The sequence below is a fragment of the Betta splendens genome, chromosome 7, assembly GCF_900634795.4.
Source record: "Betta splendens chromosome 7, fBetSpl5.4, whole genome shotgun sequence".
Lineage (NCBI taxonomy): Eukaryota > Metazoa > Chordata > Actinopteri > Anabantiformes > Osphronemidae > Betta > Betta splendens.
Window position 1 is genome coordinate 9159042 of NC_040887.2, and position 27797 is coordinate 9186838.

General features: G+C 49.7%; 1 protein-coding gene across 6 annotated transcripts in view; it reads right to left on the reverse strand.

Annotated features, from left to right (window-relative positions):
• Positions 1–1668: 1668 nt before the first annotated feature.
• plxna2 (plexin A2) overlaps positions 1669–27797 on the reverse strand; it is a 182234-nt gene continuing 156105 nt past the window's right edge. For all 6 annotated transcript variants that reach the window (XM_029157357.3, XM_055510096.1, XM_055510098.1 and 3 more), the window contains 15 exons: positions 27296–27535; positions 26791–26934; positions 25895–26129; positions 24249–24391; positions 23024–23292; positions 17360–17426; positions 17083–17229; positions 16316–16475; positions 15037–15140; positions 10325–10424; positions 8524–8714; positions 8266–8435; positions 7972–8184; positions 7574–7724; positions 1669–5353 (listed from right to left, as the gene is read on the reverse strand). In XM_029157357.3, coding sequence (XP_029013190.1) covers positions 5258–5353; positions 7574–7724; positions 7972–8184; positions 8266–8435; positions 8524–8714; positions 10325–10424; positions 15037–15140; positions 16316–16475; positions 17083–17229; positions 17360–17426; positions 23024–23292; positions 24249–24391; positions 25895–26129; positions 26791–26934; positions 27296–27535 — 2430 coding nt within the window. In that variant the 3' untranslated portion in view covers positions 1669–5257. The remainder of the gene's footprint in view (positions 5354–7573; positions 7725–7971; positions 8185–8265; positions 8436–8523; positions 8715–10324; positions 10425–15036; positions 15141–16315; positions 16476–17082; positions 17230–17359; positions 17427–23023; positions 23293–24248; positions 24392–25894; positions 26130–26790; positions 26935–27295; positions 27536–27797) is intronic.

Sequence of the window (27797 nt, forward strand, 5' to 3'; positions counted from 1 at the left end):
GCGGCCGGCTAGACGAGCCGCGGGGCGCGCGGAGGACGACAGCTCCAGCGGCGGGAAGCCGGGCTATAAATAGAGCCTGCGCTGAGAGCGTATGTCACCTGGTTCCACGTTTGGTTCCTTCGCAACCGGCTCCCGCCGCTGCAGCGCGTGCTCTTTGGGTTGATCACGTGACCGCCAGGCTCGAATCAACCTTGAAAGACAAAGACGTGAAACAACCCGGAGGACGACCCGACCGAGCTTCACGGGTTGTTCCCTTGTGAAATGAATACCCAACCATTCTATTAAATGGCTCTCTCGCCAACGCACATTAATTATTTCAGAATCTGCTTTGTAATGCGGGCTGAGAATCCTGCCCAGAACGAATGGGATGTCAGCTTTACGCAACTACTCGTAAAGGCATTACAGGGCGTTAAGTCCCGTGTGGATTTGAATTGGTCTCAGCAGTACAGGATTAGAAGCAGTGGGGATTAGACCTTCCCCGGAGGAAATGCAGGAGGAGGGGTGGCTTAGAGACTTAAGATATAGAATACATAATGTTTAATATAGTGGCTGCATAAAGGCGTCCACCTCGGTAAGCTGTGTGAGACTACGCAGTTTATTAGTGTCATGTACGGTGAATATTCAGTCAGTTTAATCAGCTCGTGTCTCAGGTGGAAAACGTGTTCATGTGGTGTTTTTCTCACCGTGGTGATGATGGAAATAGCTCAGAACCACTGTGTCGGTGTGAGGGCCTAAATGCTCCCCTTCCAGACCTTCTCTACCCCTGCCCACTGTTACCTCTGTAATAAAAGTCAAGTCCATCCCAAAGGTGGACAACAGTGTGAAATGACCCACCTCTGGGACACGCGTGACCCACGTCCACATCCTGTTAGACTCCCCTCAGCTCCGTGCCAGCGCGTGCAATACTGCAACCAATGGCTTATTGCTAGGCTGCGTCTCCATCAGCAGGAAACAAAGAGAGACACGGCTCGCAAAGACAATTGGAGCACTTGAAAACACTTAGCACCAGATTGCTGCAATTTGCACTGAACTTGAGACAAAAAAGTGCCCAGGACCACCCTGACGTCCCCCAAACACGTTTCAGGTTGTGTGTGGCTTCCATTGTCTTTGAGTGTTATTATCCCTGTGTTTGCTCAATTTCTCTGGTTAGAATTCAGAAATGATGCTTCTTGCATGGAAATCACTCTTTCAAGGTGGGTTTTTTTTTGTATTTAAGTAATCCACTACTAATGGAAAAGAAACACGACCCACAGTGCACGAAACCATGGTAAGATTGTTCCTCCTGTTAAATTATTCTAAAATATTATGGAAATTGATGCTATAAGGAGCCTATGGAAATATATTATTCTCCCTTTTGCCTGTTTTCTAAATCAGGAACCCGATTGTCCCGGTGGTGGGACACCTTGTGGACTTCTGCAGTACTGCACATGTTCAAATACATACTGTAGCCTGAAATAGCATACTGTACCTTGTTAGCAGACTTGTTAGCAGGTATTCCATTTTGATAAACGAATTTAAAGTTCAGCTGACACCCAAAACAGCTTAATATGTAGCATGGGTCTGGGTTAAGATAGTAGGTGGTGTCTGTCAGACAGCACCAACACAAAGGAGTTGGACTCTTCCTGAGCTGTGACCGGGAGCCAGTAAGATGCGTAAGATGTTACAGTATAACTGTAAAAGATCGTTTATTCGAAGGCGTTTTTGTTCCTGTGATAACACATTCAATAATGTAGCTCTGTAGAAACAACAACCATTTTAATTTAACAGACACCCAATATACAAAACAGGCAAAGGGTTAACAAAAAAGACACAAATACACATTCTGGCTCTGTTCAGTTTTTAACCAGCAAAGTTTATTTATATATAACAACAGTACAAAGTGAATCCTTGGCTTGCAAAATAGGTGTGCTTCATATTTACAATAGGTACACAATAATATATTATCATAACAAAACCAAACCAAATAAAAAAACAAGAGAACATCCGTTTTTAAATACTTTGAGTTTCTTACAATTTTCACAACACATTTATAAAACAAAAAAAACAGACAGCCATTATTATTATCATCATCATTGTCATCATCATCATTGCCAGTAATTACTATTTTACAGAACTCCAGTGTCTACAAAGGGTTTGTTTACAACGTGTTTAAAAAGGAATGATACTCATTTTATACTTGGTGATATTCTGACTTAAGAGTAATACATTGGTTTCTATTTTCTCTGTCTGATGCCATAAAGCAAACAAACGAACGACAATGAACAAACGAACAAACGTTGACTGCATGTTTCGTTTTGTGTAGGGAATGGCATGTGCCAGTCAAAAACCACAAAACAAGTGCACAAAGCGTCTCCAATTAGCAATCAGCTTGAGCCGAAACGAGGCCGTGTTTATGGAGCGTCTGTCCATATCTCATACAACTGGCAGTCAAATGGGATTCTGCGCTGCAGAACGAGTAAACAAACTGTCGTCTCCTCGGTTCAAACTGAATTAAAACATTCTCAGAAACGAGCGTACAGCATAGGAACAAGCTATTACTTAAAAGAACAAAGGTGCATTCAACTGTGATTGAGGACGTACACAAACGGGCTCTCGGGAAGAACTGCAGTTTGACTAATGGCGGCGCGCATTGATGCGAAACACCAGGCAGAACCAAAAGACATGCAAAAAAAGAAACACAAAACAAAAAAGAAACTCACACAAGACAAAAGTAAACATCCTGATATAAACGATCTCTGAGAGTCAAATCAAAGCCACTTTCAAGCAATTTGTGCGCCGCTCGTTTGCGCTCGACACAATTTTCAATACAGGGGGAGCTCGTGTTGGAAGGAGTTGGAATAAACAAGCATTTGATCCTTTGGAAAAGGAAAAGGCATTTAGGTCCTGTTCAAAATGATAACAAGCACTACTCCATACAGACGATGTGAGGTATGAGGAGGATACAATACTATTTGCTGAACTTGGGAAGACGCCTTAATCAAAAGAAGGAAGCTTTGTGTATGTATTATCTGTGTGTGTACTTGTTGCTTGTTCGGATGAGGGAACACATTCCATCAGCTCTTTCCCACTTCTGACCCCTGCTGGTCGGATGTAGCAACAGCACATCAATCATCAGCTCATTCTCTATTTCTCGTAGCCTGTTAGTTTGATGTATTTTTTTTATTATTTTTATTTTTTTCCCCATCTCCTGATCATACTGAACCCACAACTAACTCAGATCAAAGAGCAGCTTCAAAGCCAGAGCAGGAAACTAGAGCTAAAGGGGTTCTCTCTCTCTCTCTCTCTCGCTCGCTCGCTCGCTACCTCTACCTCTCCCCGCGTTTCCCGACACTCCGCTTCAAACAGCTCCAGCCGGCCGAGTGCTGAGAGAGGCAGTGTCTGCCTGAGCCGGGCCCTACCCTCTTCACCTTCTCCTTTATCTCGCCGAGATAGTTCTCAGCAGAGTGCCGGGGCCAAGTTTGACTGAAACATCACTGGTAGTAATAAAAGGACAGTGCCCGGGCTGAGGACTAATGAGATCAAGAACACTAAAGCAGAAGGGTGTCTAAGGCCACGAATAAAAGAAGCACCTTTCACCCACTACCGGTGTTTATCATGCTCTCAACACACACACTTGCAGTATACTGTACAACCTTTAATACAACCTATTTTCAAGTACTTGATGTAAACAGCAAGCAAACATATATCTCGGAAGAAGATCAAATCACCTACTGTGTCCAGCGGCCGGAGTCGTCCAGCTACAAGATCGGAGGATTCCTTCGACTTTTTAGCTCGTGACCGTTTGGTTTTGAGTCGGGAGTCGCGTCTACTCCGCATCACATCACCTGTGTAACGTCTATGCTTTGGAATTATCCGTTATTCAGAGACCACCTCATTTCTCCTGCCTAAGTTTCGTACCTTTCACGAGTTTCAAACTCTGTGTTCCAGCTCGCACAGAGCGTGGCTCCCTGTAAAGCGTACGCATTTGACACATTAATGAACAATTCATGATTTTTTGGCACTTGGTCAAACTGCACCCAGCTAGGGTCGGTATCTTCCCATGCAGAAACACGGTGGTGGCCGAGTAGGTGTCTCCCATCAGCTGACGTCTCTACTGGCCAGCGGCTGCGTTGGCACTTGATTAGAAATCAACGACGGACCCTTAAACACCTCTGGTGTGTGACAGCATGCAAAGTTCACGTGAGACCGTGTCCAGGTGTATCCTACAGGAACCAGTTGCTCCGGCGTCACCAGCTGTGACGGCCACCGTGCAGGCGTGTGATTCGGGGTGAGTCATCAGCTGGATGCGCAGGACGGACGAATGGAGACATCCAGCTGATGAGCTGCTGCAGATCTCTGCAGAGCTCAGGGAAGCTGAGCCGCTTTGTTATTGCAAAGCTCAAATAGACAAACAAACAAACATTTTGTACATTCACATACACTGACTGGCAAGTATCGAGTGGTACATACACAAATGACCCAACTGCTGAAAGCCCAAATCTGCCTCCAGCCTCTAAAGCCAAGGCTCCTAAAATACACGGGAGGCTCGATCCCCATCGTCTTCAGTTTAGGTGCAAGCGATGCTGGATGGACTGCAAACTCCGCGAGCAGAGCTCCGCCGACGGCGCTTCCACTGCGAGTTCCTGTACACGTCTGATTGGATAAATAGCGACGGTCCTGTCCGTGTGGTGCGGTACGAAGCGAAGCGTCAGTCCGAAGAAGGAAGGCGCGAGAGAAGACGTGGACCACGGCCTGGTTGACTGCCCACACGCCACCCCGATGTAGCGAATCCCCGCCGGATGTTTCAACTGCAACTCATAATATTCAAATGTACAAGTACAAAAATAAAATCTGAGAGATCTGAATGCAAACTGTCCAACGCGACATCTGCTCCTCGGTTTCTCCTCCGTCTCACACCCGGGAGTATGTTTCTGACGGAGTGGAAGATAAATCTGTTCCTCCATTTGCTGTCTCCAGCGCAACGTAAACTCGCACTCATGCAACCAGTTTCCTGTCAAACTGTGAGGAAAAAAAACCAAAACAAACTAACTGCAAGCCATGTTGTTGCCTTCTCTGCTGTGGTTCCTTCCTGACGCCTTCAGCAGCGGCGGCTCTGCCCCAGTGTTTGGGCGCGTAGCTGGTGCCATCGTGGAAGGAAAGGGGAGGAAACGCGGGTCCCAGGTGTGTCCACGCGAAGAGGAAAGCAACGCGGGACTTGTTCGGAGGCTCCTGAGACGGGGGTCCCTTCCCTTTCGCTCCCCTTCAGCCCCGGCCGCTCTCAGCTCTCCAGCGACATCGCGGAGATGAGCTGCTCCACCTTGTAGGCCAGCCGCTGCTTCCTCGCCTGCTCCTCCTGCTCCAGAGCCGCTATGATCTGTGCACGAGCGAAAGAGCAAACGAGGAGTGTCAGGAACCACAACCGTGACAGTTACAGTACGAAACATTCATAGAACCGTTTCATAGAAAATGCGGCTTTGTTTTGGGGGGGGTTTGAGGCCTAAATGAATGCGCTTTGTTTTTTATATTTAAGGCTCTGCGTGGACACGACATGAAAGGAAAAGAATTACATCAGCGCCTTCGTCGACACAGAAGGATCTGTGTATTAGCTTCCTCTGGTGTAAATTTGGCATTTTTCAGGTCGGGATCAAAAGGCGATCAGACAGGTCTCCTCGCCGCTCTCTCATCCGGTGTCTGAGCTGTCAGGATGAATCGGAGCCAGAGCGGTGCCAGCCTACGCGGTAAAGGCCATTAAAGTCAATGTAAAATCTCACAATATGGGCCACACTGTCGTCACCCACACCACGAGCCTCTGCCTCCACATTCTGCTGCGCTGCTGTCACTGCTTCATTTCTGCAGCGCTGCGTGTGTGTTTGTTGTGGCAGCTCCATTTCACATCAGACTACACTACGACAGCAAATACAGCCCGGCGCTCAATAATTCATAATTCTGACAAAATTATTCATTAACCTCTTTTATGCGATGTAATTTAAAGGTAAAACATAAATACTGAATAAGTGTGGAAAGAAATGTCACCCACATTTAAACAGAAACGCTCCCGCACTCATTCAGCGTCTGTCATTTATTTATACTCAGGATCACTGCTTTTGGCTGCAATTGAAATGCATCAATGGTAAATATTAATAGAACATCGAGCTTTGACCAGACTTTTTGAACTGTGATTGGGTCTCTTTGTACGTTTTGTGTGGCAGTTGATGGGAACGCCAGTCCTTCGCGTCCTCCTCTCAGATTATTGATGCCAGTTTGTGCATTTACTGTAAAACTAACTGCTTGTTGAATGTCACGTTATCTTTGTTTGCGGCGGGTCCCGCTGACGAACGGCCCGCCTCCCATCCTCCACTTATCTGCCTAAGTGCTCTTAAAGGCTGGCAGCTACAAGCACAGCGTTTCCTCCTCATCACTGGCCCCGATAGCGATCTATTATTAATCCGCAGCGCGCAGTGTGCAGGTGCTGCTCCCGCTGCCGTTCCCAAATCCATTTAAGTGGTCCGCGGCTCCGGCCCCGCTTAGCCTGACACGCGGGCCTTTGTGGCAGCCGGCGGGAGAATGAGCAAGCATTAACGGAGCCAGACGAGGTTTTTCACGCGCTGCATTCGGGGAGGGAGCTACTGCAACCAGCGATGGGGTGCACGTGCTAAACACAGAGTGAGTGCGTCGGCACCGGCCTCCCTGTGCTCTACCTGCAGACGCAGCACAAGCAAGTGCACTGCAAATGATATTCATGGAGAGCAAAAGGGAAGCCAAGTGGATAATAGGTAAAAAGTGAAGGAATGAGCAGCTAAAAGAAGAAGGGAAAGTAAGAAATAGAGAGGGAGAGGGGGAGAGCTGTAACTTAAAGGTCAGGCTAATGCTTCCCAAAGGAGGAGCTGACATTAGAGAATGTCTCCATAAATGTTCCCCCTTTCTTTCTCATCCCTATTCCTCCCTGTTTTTTTTATGTTTTCTGTGATCTGACAGTGTATCTGTGTGTGTGTGTGTGTGATCATCCAGCGTACAGCATATAACACTCTAACTCGGCACAGGCCAAAGGACAGCGCAGCATGCTGAGAGCTTGTAGACATCCTTTCTACTCCACAGATCAGACACAGGAGCTTGTTAAGCTCAGGTCTCACTAGACCTCTGGGCGTCGGGGAAGGAAGAGCCTGAGCCGACGTCACTAACCTTTGCCATGAATTGTCTGGTAACACAAAGAGTAACATATAGAGTAGATGCATGTTGCTTATGTGCAGTACGGACAAACAGCTGATTGAAGGTTGTGCTCACAGTGTGTACAGGTACATGTGCAACGTGAAATGTGTCACTCAGAGGAGGCATCTGTCTGAATGAAGCAACAGGACTTGAAATCATTTACTAATGACTTCACCTGAGAGAGCCTGTCTGTACATGAGAACATCGTAGAACCCTGCGGGGATTTGTACTACAGTATTAAAGCATCAAGAGCCATTAAATGTAAAAAGGCAGAGAGGGGGAGGAGGGTGTGCTGGAGTTAAAAAGACGACTGAGCGACGACGCCGCACCAGCGCAAGCTAAGAACAGAGCAGACGTCATCATCAGTCATCGGCATGCAAATACCAACCTCCTCGCTGTACTTGCTCACGTAGGAATAGATCTCGTTGAGAGCGCTGAGCATGTTGAACTCCGTGGAGTGGAGTCTGGCCTGTTCTGCCAGGTACGCGTTCATGTCCTGGTCACTAATGGCAGGCAGCCGGTTGATGTCAGCGTAGTACCTGGGGACGGGCACTCAGAGTCAGCCTAAGAGCTCAACGTTAGCTGTACTGTCACTAATAATGCATCTCTCCTAACAGTCACTCATAAAAGGTTGCTTTTTCTCACAGCCAGAGAAATTTACACAAGCGTAGGCGAGAAGAATAATAAAGCAAATCTCCCAGAGCCCAGTTTTTATTGTAAGCGGCTACAAAAAGATGTGACAGAGGGGATGAGAGTAGTGTAAGAAGTGACTGCATCAGCTCCTACCTTTCTACCCAGCTCTTGTAATTGGGGATATCTTTAGCGTACAGCAGCTTATTGGATGGGGAGTCTTTGCCGAGGCGGTGCTCTGAGGTGGAGCAGGAATCCATGAAAGTCTGCGCCACCACAGACAGACAGGCGTCTGTAATGCTGCTCTTATGGATGTCAAACACGAACTGCGGGTTCTTGATCACGTTCACCCAGAAGCGCAGCGGAAGGCTGGGGGCGGAAGGAGAGAAGGGGGCGTGAGCCGTGTGCGAGGGCGGAGGGAATGCGCCGCGCGCTCCGCCGCATCCTCACCAGTTGCTCTTCCACGTGTGGCGGACGTCGGTGTCGTGGATGCCGTGTTTGTCCGCCTGCTCGTCCAGGAAGTCGAACATGTATTTGATGGCCAGGGGCAGCGAGCTCCCCCGGTGCACCGTGCTGAACAGCGTCTCGAACAGGTCGTCCACGAACTTCTGCAGGGTGCCCTGGAGGACGGAGGACACGCACAGGTGTTAGCGCGGCGCTGCCGGCACCGCGGGCCCTGAGCCGAGCGCGAGGCCCGGCGCGCGGTACCTTCGTGGCCAGCAGCCGGGTCAGGTAGATCTCGGAGACCATCTTGCTGCCGCGGTCGCCTTCCTTCTGGTCGCCGTGCTCGTGGTTCTTCACCAGGTGCCACACCTTCACGCCGCTCTCTAGGTCCGGGGTGATCATGGGCGCGCGCGAGCGGAGGCTGTCGGGGCTGCCCGTGTAGCGGAACGAGGAGTCTGTCCGGGAAAAAACGAGAAAAGCCAGAGAGCGGTTACGAAAGGTGCCTCTTACAGTAGGTGCAGCTCATTTAATTTAGCCCCCACCACACACACACACACACACACACACTGTCCTTGACTCCTGTAAAAAACTGCAACGCAGCAAAACAGCGGTGTTATTGAAGGCAGGGGAAGCTGTGGCCTGTGGTGTCACATTGATTAGTGGGGGCCCTTTTAAAGCTGAAATCCTTGGTGGCGCACAGACATCGGGCCCTCGCTGCTGGTTCGGCCGCGTGCAGGATGGAGGCTCCTCCCTCCCAGCGTCACACTGTGCCGGCGCACTTCACTCAACGCATCAGAAGGAGCCCTCCCTGACGCGTGCTCCCACCTCCTCGCTCTCCGCTCGGCCCGAATGGTGTCGGTTTCGGTGTGCCTAATTAGCCGGCGTCCACCCCTGGCAGCGGTCTCTCTGGAGATTCAGGATCTGAGGATCTCGAAGAGGATCTCCCTCACCCGGCTTCAAAGAGCCGAGCTCAACAACAAAGATGTTTTGCTGCCCATACGTATGGGTGCGTGTCCACCTTTCAAATGTAACCAAGCTGTGCATCGGGGTTTTAAGTGTATCTTGTGGATTAAAGCGCTACAGCTCAGGTTTAGTTTAAAATGATCGCCTCCTCCATCTTCTGCCTTTTATACCTCCCATCACACTAGGACGTGCCCTCTTAGCGCCGCGGTCCCCACACGCCTGGACACGGCGCGCACGGGAGTGGGTTAAGCCTCATTTTATGGCCAGAGGGGGTGCCGGGGGCGTAAATTGAGTCAAGATGCTAAGTGTTGAACATTAAATTGGTATGAATCCATCAGCAGGTGTCGAGGTGCAGCTGTGCCTGCTGTGCCAAGCCGTGATTGATGAGGAACGGGCTGATGCCAGCGGAGCTTCTGCTTTCTATGCCATGCACATCCAACACCACGGCAGCAGAAACGCTCCCTGCAGCTACGCCCACTATCTAGATATACAAGCAAATACCACTCGACAGTACACGTCTGCGTTTCCATACATTTGCAAATAAGTCCTTTAATTACTTGCTGGCATGAGGACGCAGTTGTTCCACATTTGGGCATTTTAAAGGCAGCGTTCGCTTGCCGTCCTCAGTCCTGATAATTGGCCATGCTCACTTATCTTTTTCGGTCCGTGTGAAGTATCATTCACACGGAATAATTAGAAATCACAAGCTGCCTGATGCTGCTGCGTGTTTCTGGCCGAGCCCCAAACTGGGAAGAAGTAGAAGCAGAAGCGTGTCTACGCTGCTGCATGTGCACGTGAACTCCCCGTGTTTCTCACTCTCCTCTTCCTTTCCGTGCCTGTAGCAGTTTGGACCCGAAGTGTAAAGCAAACTGCAACATGCACAGTTGGACGGAGAAAAAGGCTGTAAAAAAAGAGAGAGATGAGCAGCTGCAAATGCATCAGAGCGGAGCTTCGGGGAGACCGGCTCTGGCTTTGTTCATACCTGGAGCAGCTAAGCCAACACAAAAAAGCAGCTAAATTACATTTGCATGCATTTCAGTAATAAGCCAGCTTGCACCTGCATGCGTGATTGTTTACGGGGGGAGTGAGGAGAGCGACTCACCGTATCGGCTGATGGAGGTGCGTGATATGCTGGCCGACGAGGGGATGTTGTACGAGGACGTCTGCTTTGGCACCAGCGCCACGACGCAGCGGTCTGACACCTGTGTGACCAGACACATGCAACGTGAACACACGGGAATCATGTTCGATTTTATGTCATCGCGGCGGGGAAGCGTCTACATAAGGGAATGTTCGGATCCTTGAAAAAAACACACACACACACAACTCCCAAGAGCCCTCCACAGCCCACAACCCTGTCACATGGAAGATCCCCGCTGTTCTGCACCGCAGCCCTGTGGCAGGAGAGAGCGGTGATGCTGCACAACACAAACGTCTCACCAGAGATTAGAGGCACGTTGTGAGCTTTGGATCTGAGGGAAGATGCTAAAAGTCGTAGAAAAGTAAGAAGGAGAGACCACAAGCCTTGAATGTCTCGTCTCATGTACACGTCAGACCCTTAAAAATAGGGTATAGAGGTTTAATAATAGCAATTTGGAGCAGCAAGGTGTCAAAGAGAGACGATGAGAAGAGAAGTGCCTGCGTGAAAGAGGTGATGGATAAGAGACAGGTTCATTCTTCATGCTTTGTACTTGCTCTATGTGTCGTTATGACAGGAAATAGTGACGCAAGCCACCATTAGAGGAATGTCCTGCAAATCTGATATGAAGCCCCTCTTTCTTCTTCATTAATTATTATATCAGTTTAATTATAATTAATGTTCAAACTGCACCAAAACATCCCGTTCCAGTAAAAACACAAAACACCGCGAACAAAACTTGAGCTTCTTTTCCGAAAGCCAAGACAACAAACAGCTTGTTGGCTGGCATTTACAGCCACCCTGAGGAGGGATTTCTGCTCCGGACCCGGCGAAGAAAAACTGACGAGCCTCCAGCGGAGAAATAAACAAAAGGCAAATGCCAGGCTCCAAAAGGAGAACCTCAAACGATCTACGGAGGGAGAGAAAATTCATCTTTTCATTTGCTCCAGCAGCAGCGGGCGGCGCTCCATCCCCCGTCGGAATACAAGCTGCTAGGAGTCAGCGCGGATATTGGTAGAATTCCTCCCCGCTCCGAAGAGAGCCGACCACATCTCACGCGCCCTTGTTCTCGTCCTCAGCCCTTTCTCCCAATCTTCCAAAACTAATCTCGTCTGTGCTATTAGTCGGAGCCGCCATCTGGCTCCTGCGGGCCGCAATCGAGAGGCACTCGAAACCGGGGATGAAATCTGGAGGAATCCTCTTAAAGACGCAGCTCTGGCACGCGGGCGTCTTGGAGGAGAACGAAAAAGTCTCCGCTACCGCCTCACCTCCACCCGGAACTGATGTCTTTCCCTCTCCTCTCCTCATTTGTCTCTGCTTCCCTAAAGCCCATGTCTATGGCCTCGCCGCGCTAACGCCGCTAACACGCTAACGCTGCGGACCCCCGTGAAGTTTCCACTATTTCTGCTTTTCTGCACACACACTCACTTTACAGCCCGCCATCTCGCTTTCTCTCTGCTTTTTACGGCTGAAAGAGAGGCTACAGCAGAGATGGGTCCTTGTGATAGAGTAAATGATTGAAGGCGTGCAGATTTGCCCTTCAGGGATAATCCAGTGTGGGGCTGATAGTGGGCAGGTGTGATAAGGGCTGTGGGCCATGCCTGTGATAACACCTTCCATTAGACAGTGCAGAGTCTAGCAGACAGTTTGGTCGGCCTCTATCTTTCTTTTCTCGTCCGTCTACACTCACACCGTAGCCCCAGTGCTGCCCCGCTTCCCCTCCATGTCCCGTCTCTCCTGGACTCTCGCATCACGATGCTTATCGCACCTGTCGAGTCTGCCCAGTAGCTCGGAGACACGCATCCCGTGCATATTAACAGCGTTGTCAGTGATGTATCACATTAAGCGACTAAGTGTAAAAGTGTTAATGTAATTCTCTTACGAGTGTCACAAAGGCTTCTCGGAAGACTTTAACGGCTATTTAAAGGACTTTTGAGGAAATTTCTAAAACGGTGAAATGTGAAATTACTTATTACTATTTAAGACGTGACCGAGGATGAAGCAGTGATGAAAAAATCAACTGCATATGCCTCAAAGCCATAATGGAACGCAGACTTGATTAAAGCTATTTATTTACTCTATGCTTTTATATCCCCAGCTGATCAGGGAGCGTATATTTGGGTTATTATGTCAGATGATGCAGCCACAGCATTAGATTAATGAACAGAAGCAGTGGAGTCGTATCCGGCGTGTCTGGGGCTGGAAATAGCTCACAATGCCCCAAAGTGATGCCAGAAAGGTGGATATAAGACTCCTGGAGGTCAGAGGACATGTGAAGGTCACCGGGCAGCAAGAGTTCCCCTTTCTTCCTGTGACGCAGTGTCAGTGACAGAGGGGGCAGTCTGTCCTCTGCTGTCACTTATCCGCACATTAGGACTAATATTCCAGGTACTACATGCACACCCCATGTGTCCATACAAAAATGAGCCTCCGTCCACCTGTAATAAATCAACGCTTTGTCAAACATCATCAGCGTAATTACTCACATCGAGCCTCGGTGAAATACAGCGAGGGTCCGTCGATGGTTGGAGTCGTTATGAATAAACAACCTGACATCTTCAGTTTATAATGTCCTATTATTGAGCACTGTTCACGCTGCCCTTATTCGGTCTGCACGGTTCCGTGGTACCCTGATTACTACCCAGATACTACGGCAGCAGCAGCCGCGTCTCGAGATCACAGAGTTGGTGGGAGAAGAAGGGGAAGGTAGGTGATCAAAAGGTTGGCTTTGATGGGGGGGGGGGGGGGGGTGAAGGATTAATCAACAAAGACAGATCCAAATCATCAGCAAAGAGCTCAAAACTCCCCAATCGCATAAATCTTTTATCTCAACTCCCGTGTTTGTGTCTGTATCTAAGCATGTGTAGTGTGCGCTGCGTGTTTCTGTGTCTCCACAAAACACAGACAAAGAGAGAGTGGGCTGCGAGGACGAGACCGGAAGGAGCTGAATAACGATTCCAAGCTCGTTTATGTTTTTAATTTCACCCAGCAAGGGAGACGGGGAAGGTGTGTATTTCCATGTCTAAGTTATGTAAACCATTTTCCCACGTGGCACAGCCAATAGCCGGTGGGTTTTTTACGAGCTGCTGTGAGCGTTATGCATGTTAATGCTCCAGTCTACTCTGCTACCGTCACATATTTTACACCCTTTCCAATATTTCCTCTTTATCTCTTCCTATTTTTTCCTCCGATCTTCTCCCTCACACTGGGGTCTAATGAGCTACGCCGCTCTCGTCGCGGTAGAGGGCCAGATGTGCTGTTGCAGCTGCCAGTGCAGTTGCCACGGTGTGTGATGCAAAACACACAGGGGATCACAACCTTGGGGGGTGGGGGGTTGATGGCAGCTGCTCGCAACGGTGGGCGTGCGTCGCGCCACGGACCCTGCATCGTCGTGGAACGTCTGCGTTCTACACGCGCAACCCTCAGATCTGTGATCAATAGCAGCACTGAGGTTGAGCCAGCGAGTAAGAGAAGTGGCCACACGTGTGTTATTACACGCCCGGTGGCGTCTCCCCTGGCTAACGATGGAAGACGGTCTGTGAGGCAAAGAAAAAACAATAGCCGAGCCCATTATGGTGTGGAAGCAAACACATCGCAACGCTCCATCAAGGATGAAAGCACTACCGAGACGAGGGGGGGGGGGGCAGGAAGAGAAGAAAGAGAGAAAAAACAAGGCCGCCTGTTGCCCGTTAGCAGAGGAAGACGAGGGGAGCGTAAACAAAACAAGTGTGAGGAGGAAAACTGAAACAGTGAAGACAAAGCAGGTGAGGCAGAAAGTAGATGATAAAGGAGGAGAGGCAAAGGCGAAGGAAGCTGAGGGGCTGCCGATGAAGGACACGGCGATGGGACTCTGCGTCTAATGACTCCAACATCTGGTGCTTCATCGCGTCCTCTGCCGTGGCACCGGTTCACGCTGACCCCACAGCGTGAGGCCCTGGGCCCTCAGACCTTGTTCCCATTTTCTGCTCTTAGATGAAGCCCCCCCCCCCGTCTCCTGTATGGCCTGTTTACTCCTGAACTGAGCCCCATGAGGCCGGTCATCAGACGCTCCCCCTGGGCTGACTAATGAGAGCCGGCCGAACTTCCACTCCAAAGGGTGCTTGACCCGAACCGTGGGGTGGATGCCTTTTTATTCTCCCGTCATCATTTCTGTCTGGCTTTGTTGTTGCTCCCTCTTGGTCTCTCTTATTCATTTACGCTTCCAGCAACTACGACGACAACATGCAAAAGTCTTGCTCTTGGTTTCCCTCCGCTGCAGCCCTCTCTGTTTAACACAGGGCAACAGGTTTCCACCCGTGAACTGTGGGGTGAGAATCTTCTACATGTGAAGGAACAGAATCAGGCAGCAACAGCAGAAGCGGGTGGAGGCGGAGATGCTGCCCTCCACACTGGAGCAGCTCCATCTCTCCGAGGAGGAGACGTCGAGAGCTCATCTCTCCCGCCACCTGTACAGAAATTGCCCTCCATTATGTGAGTCGCTTGGACTACGCCAGACGCGGGAATGCAAATGAGGAGCTGAAAATTGGCTGCCTCAAAAGTCAAGAGCGGGAAACATCAAAGTTTGGCGGCGCGCGTGGCGCCATTTCCATTAGAAAAGCACCCGGCGGAGATGGAAGTGGAATCGTCCTGGTAAGAAAGAGGGAGCTTGAGAGTTAATTAAGGAAAACAGCACCTACCTGGTAGTGCAGGAGGGTGTTGAGCCGCTTCCAGTCGTTTTCTATCTTGGTGGTGATGTCTTCATCCTGCAGCACCACGCGAGCCATTCGTCCCTGGCGCCACTCTGAGGACACAAACACCCACGCTGTCAGAGAAACGAACCTCCGGCGACAAATGAGAGCCGAGAAAAACGTACACGACATCGTTGGCCTCCCAGTCTGTCGGAGGAGCTCCCGAAGCGGCACGCGCCTCAGCTTTGCAAGCGCACGTCAGCACCTGCAGCTCTGAAGGTCTATTCCTCCACGAGCCTCACAATTAAATGCTACACACGAGCAATTCCAGGACGCACACGTAGGCAGGCCGCCCGCTTTAATTGGTACTTGTGTTGTGGAGATGGCGTCCCATTAGCATACGCAGCAGTTGGCCCCTCGGGGTCAGGGAGAATGGAAGAGCGGAGCCGACGAGACGGGATGGAGACGCGCACAATGAGAAAATCGCCTCCTTTCAAAGGGGGGAACTGGGAAGCGGGGTGAAACAGGTGGCGGCTGCGAGCAGAGCGGCGGCTGACGGCTTGTTGTGGGGTAATGAAATGATAATAAGGGAGCTGACGGGGAAGTGGACAACCGTTGTGGCGCTCACGCTGAGAGTGATCATTGATTTTCTCCTCTGTTGACTGGGTTTTATTACTCTGCGCCTCTGCCAGGTGACCACATGATATCTCTGCCTGGCAGCACAACCTACTTTTAGCGAGAACACAGAAGCAGGCGTAGATGTGCAGATTCACAGGCGTCATAGGAGGATGCACAGAGGCACAGATTGGGGTGTGATGGATGGGCAGGGGTTGGTAGGTGGTCTACATGTGCGTGGGGGCTTTGGGGTCTCTCAGACCATGTAAATGAGAGGGACGGGCCGAACGCGCCAGCTTTTACCCGGGTCGACCAGAACACGACGCGCCTAAAGACGCGCACGCTTCTCGGCCTAATCTGAGCTGTCTCGCTGGCGCTACCGGGCGGCGCGGCCTGCCAGACGGCGGGGCTGCATCGCACACTGTCAGTCAGTTTGATAGAAGGCCTGGCGGCGGCACAGGGGCGCTGGCTGACGGGACGGGCTGCTGGAACACAGCTTTTATCACACTAATGCAATGATAATCTGTACACATGGCTTGGTTTTCTCTCGCTGATGCATTAATCTGTGAGTGTGAAAGACTTCACACCTGCGTGTGTGTGTGTGCGTGTGTGTGTGTGTGTGTGTGTGTGTGTGTGTGTGTGTGTGTGTGTGTGTGTGTGTGTTGTGCCTTACCGAGGTCCATGTCCACAGCGCGAGGCCGCTGGGAATAGGGCATGTTCTTGTAAACAGCATCTAGTATCTTCTCCTTCACTTGGGTGATGGTGTCACAGTTCAACACCTTCACTGGTATCTCTGGACTGTTCTCGTTGTCTGGATTCACGCAGTTCAGGATCTGGAACGCACACATGCGAAAAACGGGAAGGAGAGAAATGAGGAAATGAGGGCGCAGAAGAACAGGCTGCTGATGTGCCGTTACTGCCTGGACTCGGGTCCAGCTTGAGGTTTTGCCCACACTAGAATCTCCTCGGAGCATAGCAGGAGCTTTGGGAAACCATTTCCGCCCTCGCTGGCATCCTGAAATCTAATTTCACACCTTCGGCGGGACACCAATTTCCAGCTCTGCTGGGGTATTAGCACGTAATGAGCCAAATTCCCAGTCAGAGCAATCAGAGCATTGCCGTGTCACGTGCTGGCTGTGAGTGTTATTTTCTACGTGTGTGTGAGTTGCTACAGAGGGGTCTTTGGGGCGTTCCTATCTCCCCAGCCACATACCCTGATGTTGGACCAACACCGAGGCTGGTGGGATCATTTGTTAATTGTATTTTCGTCACAGGAACAGCAGACAGAGCTCTGTCACATTAAAACAATTCATGGCGAAAACGTCAAGTTACAAAAGTAACTATTAAACATGAAATAAGGGTGTGGGCCTCTGAGTCTGTGTGGCAGTGTTTCAACTAAAAGCAAGCAGGCTGGATCCAGGCCTCCGTGTGTGGACGTACCAGGGTTTTGTATTCGATCTGCTGGCGGATGAGCTTGTCTTCGCTCAGGGAGTAGCGGGCTTCGCCGGTGATGGCGTCGATGGGGCCCTTCTCCATCTGCTGCTTGATGGCGCAGTACAGCATGAACAGAGGCTCCCCGGCACACTCCTGTGACAGACCAACAGATTCACACCGGAGGACGGAACACGTCTGATGCAGAGCGGCCATGCTTTTTACATGATACATTCAAATCCGGTGCAGCCAGTGTATGTGTATTTGTTGCTCTCGGTGTGCTGACCTTGAGGAATTTGTGGAGGAGGAAGGCGAACCAGTTTGTCAGCATCTTTTCTGCAACCGACTCGGTTCTGAAATTACATAAAAAAATCAGTAGAAACAAAATTCACTGTATTCCTCCTCTTGATATTCCAGGAGTGTTGGGTAATAGAAGTGCTCCATCATTCATGAGGTTATGTGCAGGATTCAGGGAGGTTATCTTCTGTTATCTGGGCGGATGTAGCGCCGTCACAGTGAGTGAGCAGGGTGTGTGTGTGTGTGTGTGTGTGTGTGTGTGTGCGCGCGCGTGCATTTTAAGGAGAGCCCGAGCGCAGCGGGACATCAGCAGCTGTGACAGGCCTCAGCTGCTGAGAGAGACGAGCGCTGTCACAGTCAGGTAACGCCTGATCACAGCCAAAATGAACCCCCCCCTCTCCTATTTCATCTCCACCTCCCAGTAAGTCACACATGAAGCCACAGCTCGCTGCCGGGGCTTGATTGGGCGTGAAAACACACAAGTGTGTGCGACGACCTCGGGGCTATTTCTGCCGCAGAGCACGGAGGACGAGCTTTCGTGATTCCCGCTCACCTGCGCCTCCGGACAGACAGACGTTGGGCGGAAAACCAGGCGTCCAGGTGTGAATGGTTAATGAGCGCGAGGCGCAGGTGAAGGGGTTGTGTCCGCTGTGGCCGAAGAGCAATCCTCCTCATCATCTACAAGCTCGCTTTCGTGCTAAAACAATCAAGACACCGGCAAACTCCAGTTCTGAGCTAAAGCACAGCGTTGGTGCAGACCACTAACACCGCCGTCACCCGCGCTGGCTTTAACACACTCACACGCCGAGTTGACACACAGTAGTAAGGCAAACTGGCCCCTGGACCTCGCCCAGGTTTGAGAGCGCGCCACAGCTTGCGACTGTCACCTGGTTGGGAGCGATCACTCCCTGCTGCCCATTTACATGGCAACACACTGAAAAAAAGAGTGACCCTCTTAATGTAGCAGGAAATGACTGTGATTACTCTGGTGGATATGATGGAGGGGCCTTACAGGGCTCCGCGCTGAACTGGGGATTAGCCAGAATCGAAGCAGTCAGGTATTAAAGACAAGCTAGAAGGCTCCCGTCTCCTCCAGTTAAATAGTGCTGGGGATGATTATACCTATTCAAGCTCTGAATGGACCTAAAGGGAGATTATGACTATTATGGAGATAATTGTGCTAAGTCGTGTTTGAGGGCTATAACCAAGAGTCTGAGACTGAGGCAGAAGTCCCTGAAGGACTGTCTGTACCAGGGGAGGTTGGAACAGTTAACATTTCAGTCGCACAGACGAGCACGAGTGTCAGTCATCCTTTCTGTCTCATTAAGTTGAGACTGAGTGAGACTCCTCGTCCCTTTCACATGCAAATGCGCCACTTGCCGTCAGGCGAGCGGCACCGGGGCAGAGGTTACGTTTTGTTTGGAACAATGCGCTGGTGGCGTGTGTTCCCCTGCAAACGACGGCCGGACGGCCTATCGGCGTCTCCGCGTGACAGCCGATCTGAGGTGTGATGGTGGGGAGGGAGGGGGAGAGAGGGGGGGTGGGGGTCGGTGGCGCAGTTCACCCAGTTTCAGGTGTGGGAGTGAAGCATCCCTGAAAATACAAAAGCTGTACATAGATAGATAGAATAGATTGAATACCTTTATTGTCCCGCAATGGGGAAATGACTATATGTTACTATATACACATGTCCATGTGTGTGAGTGCATCCGCCTCAGCTCTAAAGCACAAGCTCATATATGTGTACATATGTACATGAGCAAAAGAGGACAAACAGAAAAGATCCAAGTCTCACGTTTAGGCGCCACCGCGAGAGCCTGGGGCAGTGTTTTCACCGCACAAACCTAGATATATTTTGCTTTGAGTTTTTTTGGACAATACCCCAAATCCCTCTGTAATTGCCCTCCTTCCTCTACAAATACTCACCCTTCTTTGAGCCCCCCCACCCCCAAGTGCTTACCATGTACTCCTCCCAGCTTGTGTGAGACTTGAGCGCGCTAGGAGTTAATAGAACCTATTAAGCTTTTTAATAAGCTCAGCAAGTCCCAAAGAAGGAAGTCAAATAAAGTCTTTTGTGCGGGGGCTTTGCTGACTCCCTCTTAATATTTCCCCTTCTGAGCGCAGTGGAGGGGGGCTGCACTTTGTTCTCCTTCTTCTCCTCTCGTTCTCGTCCTCCTCCTCCTCTGCCTCCACTTCCTTCTTTCTATTAATTGACTTTCATTAATGAACATCAGGATTTCATTATGCCACGTAGTGTTTAATAGGGCCTTGCTTCCCCCTCCATCGCTGGGCTCCTAATGGCAGCTAAGGCGGAGGGGAGGAGTATATTAGCAGGCTGTGGAATGTCTTTCAATGAAACTAATGCCAAACACAATATGCGCTCTCTCAATAATGCTGTACTCCAGTGCTCTGCATGGGCGGAAATCTCATTACAAAAACGCTGAGGAGAAAAATAATGCAAGATTGAAAAGTCTCAAGGTGATAGAAGCAATGTTCTGTGATTCCATTAAAAGACCATTATAAAGAAAAAAAAGATGAAAGGAAAGGGAAAAGTTGAGGAGAAGAAGGCTGGAGAACAGATTTTAATGTAAGAACGAAATGGGTGACTATTCTGGGATGCTCTGGTTAGCGGTCGACAAAACACTACAGGAGCTTCAGCAACTGTGTAAGAGGCGAAGAGGCGACGGGAGCATATTTACTGAATGGTGCAAAATACAGTCCAAAGCACCACAAGGTGCAGCAGCTGCCGCCAGTTCGCTGGTTTAATCGCTAGAAAATAACTAAACTCATTCTCACCAACACCAACAGTGAGAATCTTTAACCAGCGAGACGATAATCTCCTGAAAAACAAACTGGCTCAGGCTTTTTCATCTGGGTTCCATAAAGGCGAGATACTGTATGTGCTGTAATTCGCTTTAACTGGGCTGATGTGATGGATGATGAGGAAATGGGACCTAGCACTTACCAGCGCCCAATAGGAAAGTACAGTATGTTCACATTGTTCCGTCCTATTAGTATCAGTTAAGGCACTGTGGGATCTGATGTATTAGATAGTACATCAGACACTCCCACATGATACTGAGCTGCAGCTGACTCAGACTCAGAACTACTAATGCTTAACAAACATGCCACACTGCAGCACCAGGTGATGTGCTCTCTCATTATGATGAACTTAGGGGTGATAGTTGGTTTGAGGTCCGCCCCTCGCATTTCCTGTCCTTTTCACAGCACGACCAAGTACTTCAGTGTATTCAGTCAAAATATTGTTAAGTTCCAAGTTGGCAGCTCAGAGGTGTTGGGAAAGCCACATGGTTTGTTTACAGCCTGAAAACATACAAGGACACATGGTCCATATTGATCAACTGATAACCAGCTTTAATAAAAAAAAACAAAAAAACACTGGATTTCACTGTGCAAAGTTAACTTAGACTGGAAACGTGAGGGGGAAATGTAAAAACATGATGCTTCATGACAGATGGAACTATTTCGGTCTCTTCATCAGCAATTCTTGTGTGATTGCAGTTTTCTCCTAAAAGGATGAGCATCTTACTGCAGCTTGTGAAAATGTCCCCCTCTGGAGGGAAGCAAAAATGTGAGCAGAGTGTCAAAGGAAGCAAAGCTCTTCACTACGACTCCACAGCATCCGAGATGCACTTTCAACCCACTGTAATATGAATGAGGACAGGAAGCGCTGGTCTCTGTGTGTGTGGGGCTGAGGGATGCACCTCGCAGTGGTCCTCCCTTATGCGGTCGCCATGTAAACTTTGTCTGGGGAGTGTAAGTCAACCAATAACCCACTTAGAACAACACTCAGAGTCACAGTGAACTACTTCTGCTAATCTCCACAGATTGAAACGCAGCCGTTGTTTCAGTATATTAGTAGACACACACACACACACACAAACACACACACACACACACACACACACACACACACACACACACACACACACACACACACACACACACACACACACACACACACACACACACACACACACACACACACACAAAGGAAGAAAACTTCACTAGGACCTTCTAATTCATTAATACCACAAACCATTGGGGGTCTTATCCAGCACAATAGCAAGCGTTTCACTGTGCTATTATATGTGATAATGGAGTGAATAGAGCCGATAGAAAAGACAACCGAATGGAAAAACGGCGACAAAGCGCAGCCCAGCAGCCTCACTCTACGCCCTGCACAAACACAATTACTGCTTAGAGACATGCTCAATTTGACTATTATCACAGACGCACGTGTGTGTGTGTGTGTGTGTGTGTGTGTGTGTGTGTGTGTGTGTGTGTGTGTGTGTGTGTGTGTGTGTGTGTGTGTGTGTGTGTGTGTGTGTGTGTATGTCTGGGCTTTTCACTAAATAGGCAACGAGGAACACGACAACAGAGAAGCGTCGTGCCAAATCGATAATCCCCCAGAATCTTCCAAAAACGGTGAGTGATATGTAAAAGCTATAGGACATTTAGCTCCTCAGGCTTCGACAGCTGGACCCGAGGATTATGCACCGCTGTGCTTCCCAATGAGGGCGGATAATGAAACTGCAGAGGTGACGCGAGGCCCTGCTGTCGTGCGAAATAACATCCCAATCTAAGTTCATTTGACAGAGTCGCTTTGGTCCACGTGTCACATCAGCTTCTGTCTCTGTGGCTGTTTCTGTGTGTAGTGTTTTTTTTTTTTTTTAACTCGGCGACTTTACCATTACAAAGATTAACAGCAGCCTAAAGTTTATGCTTGAAAAGTACTGTATAGCAGCTGCCTCCTCTCACTTTCTGCCTATTAGTCATGTAAACATAATTAAAGTCATTGACAAAGCAGTCGGGCTCAGGAAGTGTGTTCACAGCAGTTGTGCTTTGTATCGTCTGTTTCTGTTTGTCCTCAAAGCGCTTTTTATACCTACAGAGGCGCCACAGCAGCTGAGGACACGCGGGCGAGGACTTAGCAGGTGGTTAAAGTTTTAGCACATCATCCCAACTCCCCCGGAAAACAATGCGCGCCGGAGAAACAGAGAGAGTGGAGGAAACGCTCCTGAATGCTTTATAAGGAGCCTGAGTCTGGAGGATAAGCGGGACTGACACTGGCAACGGGGGGGGGGGGGGGGGGGGGGGGGGGGGAAGAGGGCTGAGCGTGAAGGAGAACGCGGAATTATGTAGAGAATTCAGATGTTTCCCCCGACGAGGGGGAGCGCGTGGAGTTTATCTGCGTGCGCCGTAGATGCACTGTAGCATTGCAGCGCGCTGACGTTACACGCCCGATTCTGCAAAGCGCCTCCGCGGGAACGCGGGGGAGAGCGGCGAATCCATCCGCCCACGAGGAAAAGGGGGACAACATACAGCTTTACATAACGTGCGTCTGTCTATACGCACATCCTCCTACAGCACATCACTGTGCTCGCTTTTAAAACAGGACAGTGCTGTAGTATATTAATAATGTGTGCTCTTATTGTGACGGCTCCTAATCGAATCAAGCATCTAAAAAAAAAACCATGATGTGTTATTTTTAATATTACTCCATGCAAGAACTTCTTACTTCTTTCTAATCATCTGCAGTAAAAAATAAATGGTCTAACTTTTAAAAGCTTTAATTAAACTATTTGATGAATGGCTTTAAATGAAATAAATGAGGGAGAGGGTGTTCTACCGGCGCAGCAGCAGTTTGGGGTGGTTCTTGCTCTCCAGGTTGCGGTCGATGAGGTCCGACAGCAGGTGTTTAAGCACGTCGGTGGCGTACTCCAGCCGCCCCTGCAGGGCGGTCATGATGAGCGAGGCCACGTTCCCGCGGTCCCGCATGGAGAAGGAGCGCTGCATTTCCAGCGTTCGGATGAAGGTGAGCAGGAACACCTTGTTGTTGATGAGCTGGCCGAACAGCTTCAGGGCCTTCTCCACGTTCTGCTGGCCGTTGCCCGACACCTGGAGACAGAGGGATGGAGGAATAATAATGTCGCTGCTGTGGAATTTCCAGCACTAATTTGAATAAATGGTGCGCAGCAGTAATTTGAATAGCAATGAGCTGTGTTTGGGAAAAAAAAGAAGAAGCAGTGCTGCAGTTCAACTCTCAGCCTGACCTTGTTCCACGCGAAATAAAGATTTTTCCAAAGGCACCAAAAGGCTCACTCATGTTTCACTCCTGACAGAGGTTCCCACTCATTGTGAGTAACTGAGAAGATTGTAATCAATATTGGAGCCGTGCCCGTTAAAGAGCATTACAGCTATTGCACTATGAGGCCAAATGCCAAATAAGTTGGCAGGGAAACACGATCCCAAAGTGACACAACTTTTTTCAAACCATCTTTTTCCAACTTTCCAACCAAAAGCAGGCAGCCAGGCTTGTGCAAGGTGAGAGGAATAGGGCCAGCTGAGCATGAAGCACAACCCACCTACTGTACAGCACTGATGAACCCCACCAATCTATCTACCAAGATATCATGAAGCACCTCTTTATCTCAAATAGTGGATTAGTGTGTGTCCCACTTTCAATAAACTACAAAGAGGGGAGCAAATAATCCACCACCCAGTTTTAACCCACAGTCCTACGCGAGGAATGGGAATTCGCCAGGTCATTACCCTTCTGCTGCAACCGCTGGTGGGTGAAATGGCCGTGTGCTGGGGCCCTGTTTTCCATCAGGGCGTCTGCATGTGAAGCGTCCTTTGCACCATCAGTTATATATGTGTAGGACCAGAGGGTGGAAAGGATGTGGCAAACTGGTATCTACTTCCCCCTCCAGCACTTTGCTGCTTGTGGAGGTTGCCCTGCAGCAGCATCTCTCTCCCTCTCCCTCAGTTTGACTTTCCGTTGCCCTTTCTTAATATATCTGCTCCCTACGCGCTCGGTCTTTGTCTGTCTGCTACAGTATCGCTTCCGCTACCTCCAGTTCTCTGAGGACAGGGTGATCCTCGATGCCGGGGAAGAGGACTCTCATGGCGTACGTCCTGTAGTCCAGGTGTGGGATCCCGGCTCTGTCCAGGTCACTGGTCAGCTCATTGATGTCCGTCTGGAGCTCTGCAAAGGCTGGGAGAAAAGGAAGGAGAGCAGTTGGAGGGAATCCTTGAGACATACAGTACGGCATGAGAGTAAAAACGTTTCTTTAATCCCCTGGGACCAAATATGTGAATCCCCCTTATCTTCATGGTGTTTACTACCATTGACAGTTAAAGCCCAAGACACTCTTCAAGGCAGAAAAACTCAATATTTCACCATCTCTCTCCTAGAAAAGGCAGAATCCAACACACCCAGACACACAAACGCCTCCCATTCTCACTTATTTTTATCTACCACCAGCTCCGGCCCCAAAGAGCCTGTGTCGTGTCAGTGTGAGTCTGCAGGTGAGCACCGGTTAATTGGCTCCATCCTGACTAGCTCGCGCCCAGGCCCACGGCTCTGTTGCCCTGCTCTGCCGCCCTTCGGGAGCCCCCCCCCCCCAAATCCGCCTCAACACTCCCTTTTACTCTCCAACCAGTCCTAACCCTCGCCTCATGGCCTCCAGCCCTGGGTTTACACACCTGCACGAGGGCTTAAAGGCACACATGGAAGCGCTCATACTCGTACCCGGGTACCCGTCTAAATCCACCCCGCGGGCCCGTACACTCCTGGCCACTGCTAATGGTTAAAACATTAATCTTCTCTTTTCCCAAGGCTGTCTGTGCGTGACTGATTCCCCCTGTTTGCCAGCTCTGTCTGTCTGCCAGCCGTAACTGTCTGTCACTCGACCAGACACCAAGTTTGCAGCAATAGGATGCTTCTGCTGCTTATTAACGCAGGGAGACCTGATGGGGGACGGCCGCAGGGCATAAGTAATAAGGTCCTTCCGGCTGATGAAATCCCCGGAACACTGTCAGGCATAAAGCACAAGTTTGCAGTCTCCGTGATAGATAATGACCCCAATGATGACGTTAGGGGCCAATCAGCTGTTTATTTCCTAGCATGGAGGAAACTGAAAGTTGCAGAATGCAGCAGCGCTGGAGTGGCAGCTGGAGGTCGGCCCGAGGTTATCTGTGGTCGTCCCCACTGGATCGAAGTTCAAATGTCAGATGGACTACTGTGGCCCCCTTTAACCCCCGAGCCACAAGGGATGAGTGAGTCTAAAGCAGCTGTGTGTTGGATTGTGGGGATGTAGCATTTAATCGCAGCCGCTGTCGGCTTTTTGCAGGACCGGAACGCGTTTTTGTGCAAGGAGGCGCGCATTTAAACATGAACAAAATGTAACAGGTGACATGTCAAATGCAGGCAAACGTGTGACTGTGATATATAATCAAGGTGACTCACTATAGCACAGACTTTTGAAAATGTTCACTCTATTATTGAACACACACAGACGACCAGTAATTTACTTAATGTGCTATATGCATAAATACACATTTTACCTGATTATAACCTTCATAAGTGAAATGCATTTTACAAGCCCTATTCAACTAAGTGAGTGATAGAGCAGCCTCTAAAATTACCGGCTGTAAATGGATATTCCAAGCAAAGTAGACCCATAATCACCCCCCACTCACCACCAGGCTCACTCACCTTCCTTGCACTCCAGGGCAACCCGCGACTCCAGGTTGTCCATTTGCATCTGGAGGCGCTTGAGGGTGAGGTCGTTCTCGCGCGACTTCCTCTTGTAGGCGATGAGGACGAGGATGACGATGATGAGGAGGAGGCCCCCGCCGGCAGCGATGCTGACGATGGCGGGGAGCGTCAGCAGGCTGTCGGACATGATGTGGACGGCGCCGGGGGAGACGTGGAGCCCGCCCACTTGGACCTGCGGAGAGGCACACACACAGTGTCAGGGGATTCACTGCAGCTCCTATGAAGAGCATCACTTCCTAGCACGCGGCTAAGGAAGTGATGCTCTATCTTCACCGTATCGCTTTGGATCATGTCATCCACTTGCTTCTACTGTTACTTCGACCTCTTCTTCTGCCTCCTCCCCACGATGCAGCTCAGTAATGTGCTTAGAATGTGCTTAAAAATAAAAACTTGCATAATCTGCCCGTATTTTAACAAACAACGATCTCAGGATCTATCACATTGCAACTGATACACGGCGAAGCAGTTGTGTCAAAACGTTGGGTAAATATTGTCTGCTGAAATTGATACGGAGTGCAAACACATGCGGCCACCTACACGCTAGCGCTGAGATGGAAATAGCCTGGGTCCTGCACTCAATAAGCAGGAAGGCAACTAAAAATAATTGCGGCGGATTCTGTCAGAACCTTTTGACAGCTGGAGCACACTGGCGCTGTTCTCTCTTTGACCTGCTTCGTTCAGCCGAACGCGCAACGACAAGAGCGTGAATAATGGAGTTTAGAGGCCAACTGTTCTGAAGAAGAGGCTCCAAATACAGGGACAGATGGAAACAGAGTGGGAGATGCACCAGGACAGGCGCTGAGGAGCGCGGACGGACCGTCGCCCATACTGACCATGACTTTGTACTGCCCGGTGAGGTTGGGTGGCTCACACAGCAGCTGGCTCTCGGACACGGTGACGGAGCAGGGAGTCTCTCCAATCAGGACTGTGTAGTTAAGCTTCACCCCTCCCGACGCCGGAGGGACCAGGTTTCTGCCCTGTGGGCATGTGGAGATTGACAGAGGGGTGTGAAATTGGGAGAAGACGTCTGACACACAAACCCACGGCTCATTAAACATCAGACCATTTTAAAAAAGCCGCAAAGCCAATATGTCGCCTAAATACGCCGTAAATTAGATCCCGATGTTTGGGCGCAGCTGGGGCCAAATCTGATCCCATACTGAGATCAAACCAGGTGATACATCTCACAGCGGTGGAAACAGCTGGCAATCAGGACTCAAGTATTTTCCTCACTTAATTCCCTGTCTTTCAAAGCTTCACCCAAGCTTTTTAAAGCCAGAGAATAAAACGGATAGATTTACTGTACGGTGAATACACACTGATGAACGCTTGCTGTACCTTCAGGATAATGGGTGAGCCTGGCTTCTGCTCCAGGACGCCAGTGGTGCTGAGGGGCTCAAAGTAAGGGTTTGGATAGTACAGGAGGTTGGTGTTGTTGTAAACCAGAAGGGCCTGGACGTTGTTGAAGATGAAGCCAAACTCGTCCGCGTGCTTCACGGTGTCCAGGCCCGGATGGTACTCTGCCACGAGGGAGGGAGCGAAGCAGCTCATGCTGGTGGTGTTCAGGACCTTACACACCTGGAAAGAACAACGCTTGTATGTTACTTTGCTGCGAAGGAACAATAAACGGGTTTCAGTCAACCGCTGCGTGGAGAAGCTAAGGTTTTCATTCACTACGGCTCCAAAACATCATGTTTCAATTTTATATAATGCCTCGTTTGTTATAACTTATAACGTGATGTTAACTCAAACACGAGGGCATCAACCCGATCCCTGCAGGGAGCCTGCCTGCCGATTAATTGCTATATAAAACCCTCATTATTTTCAAAGAAAAGAACTT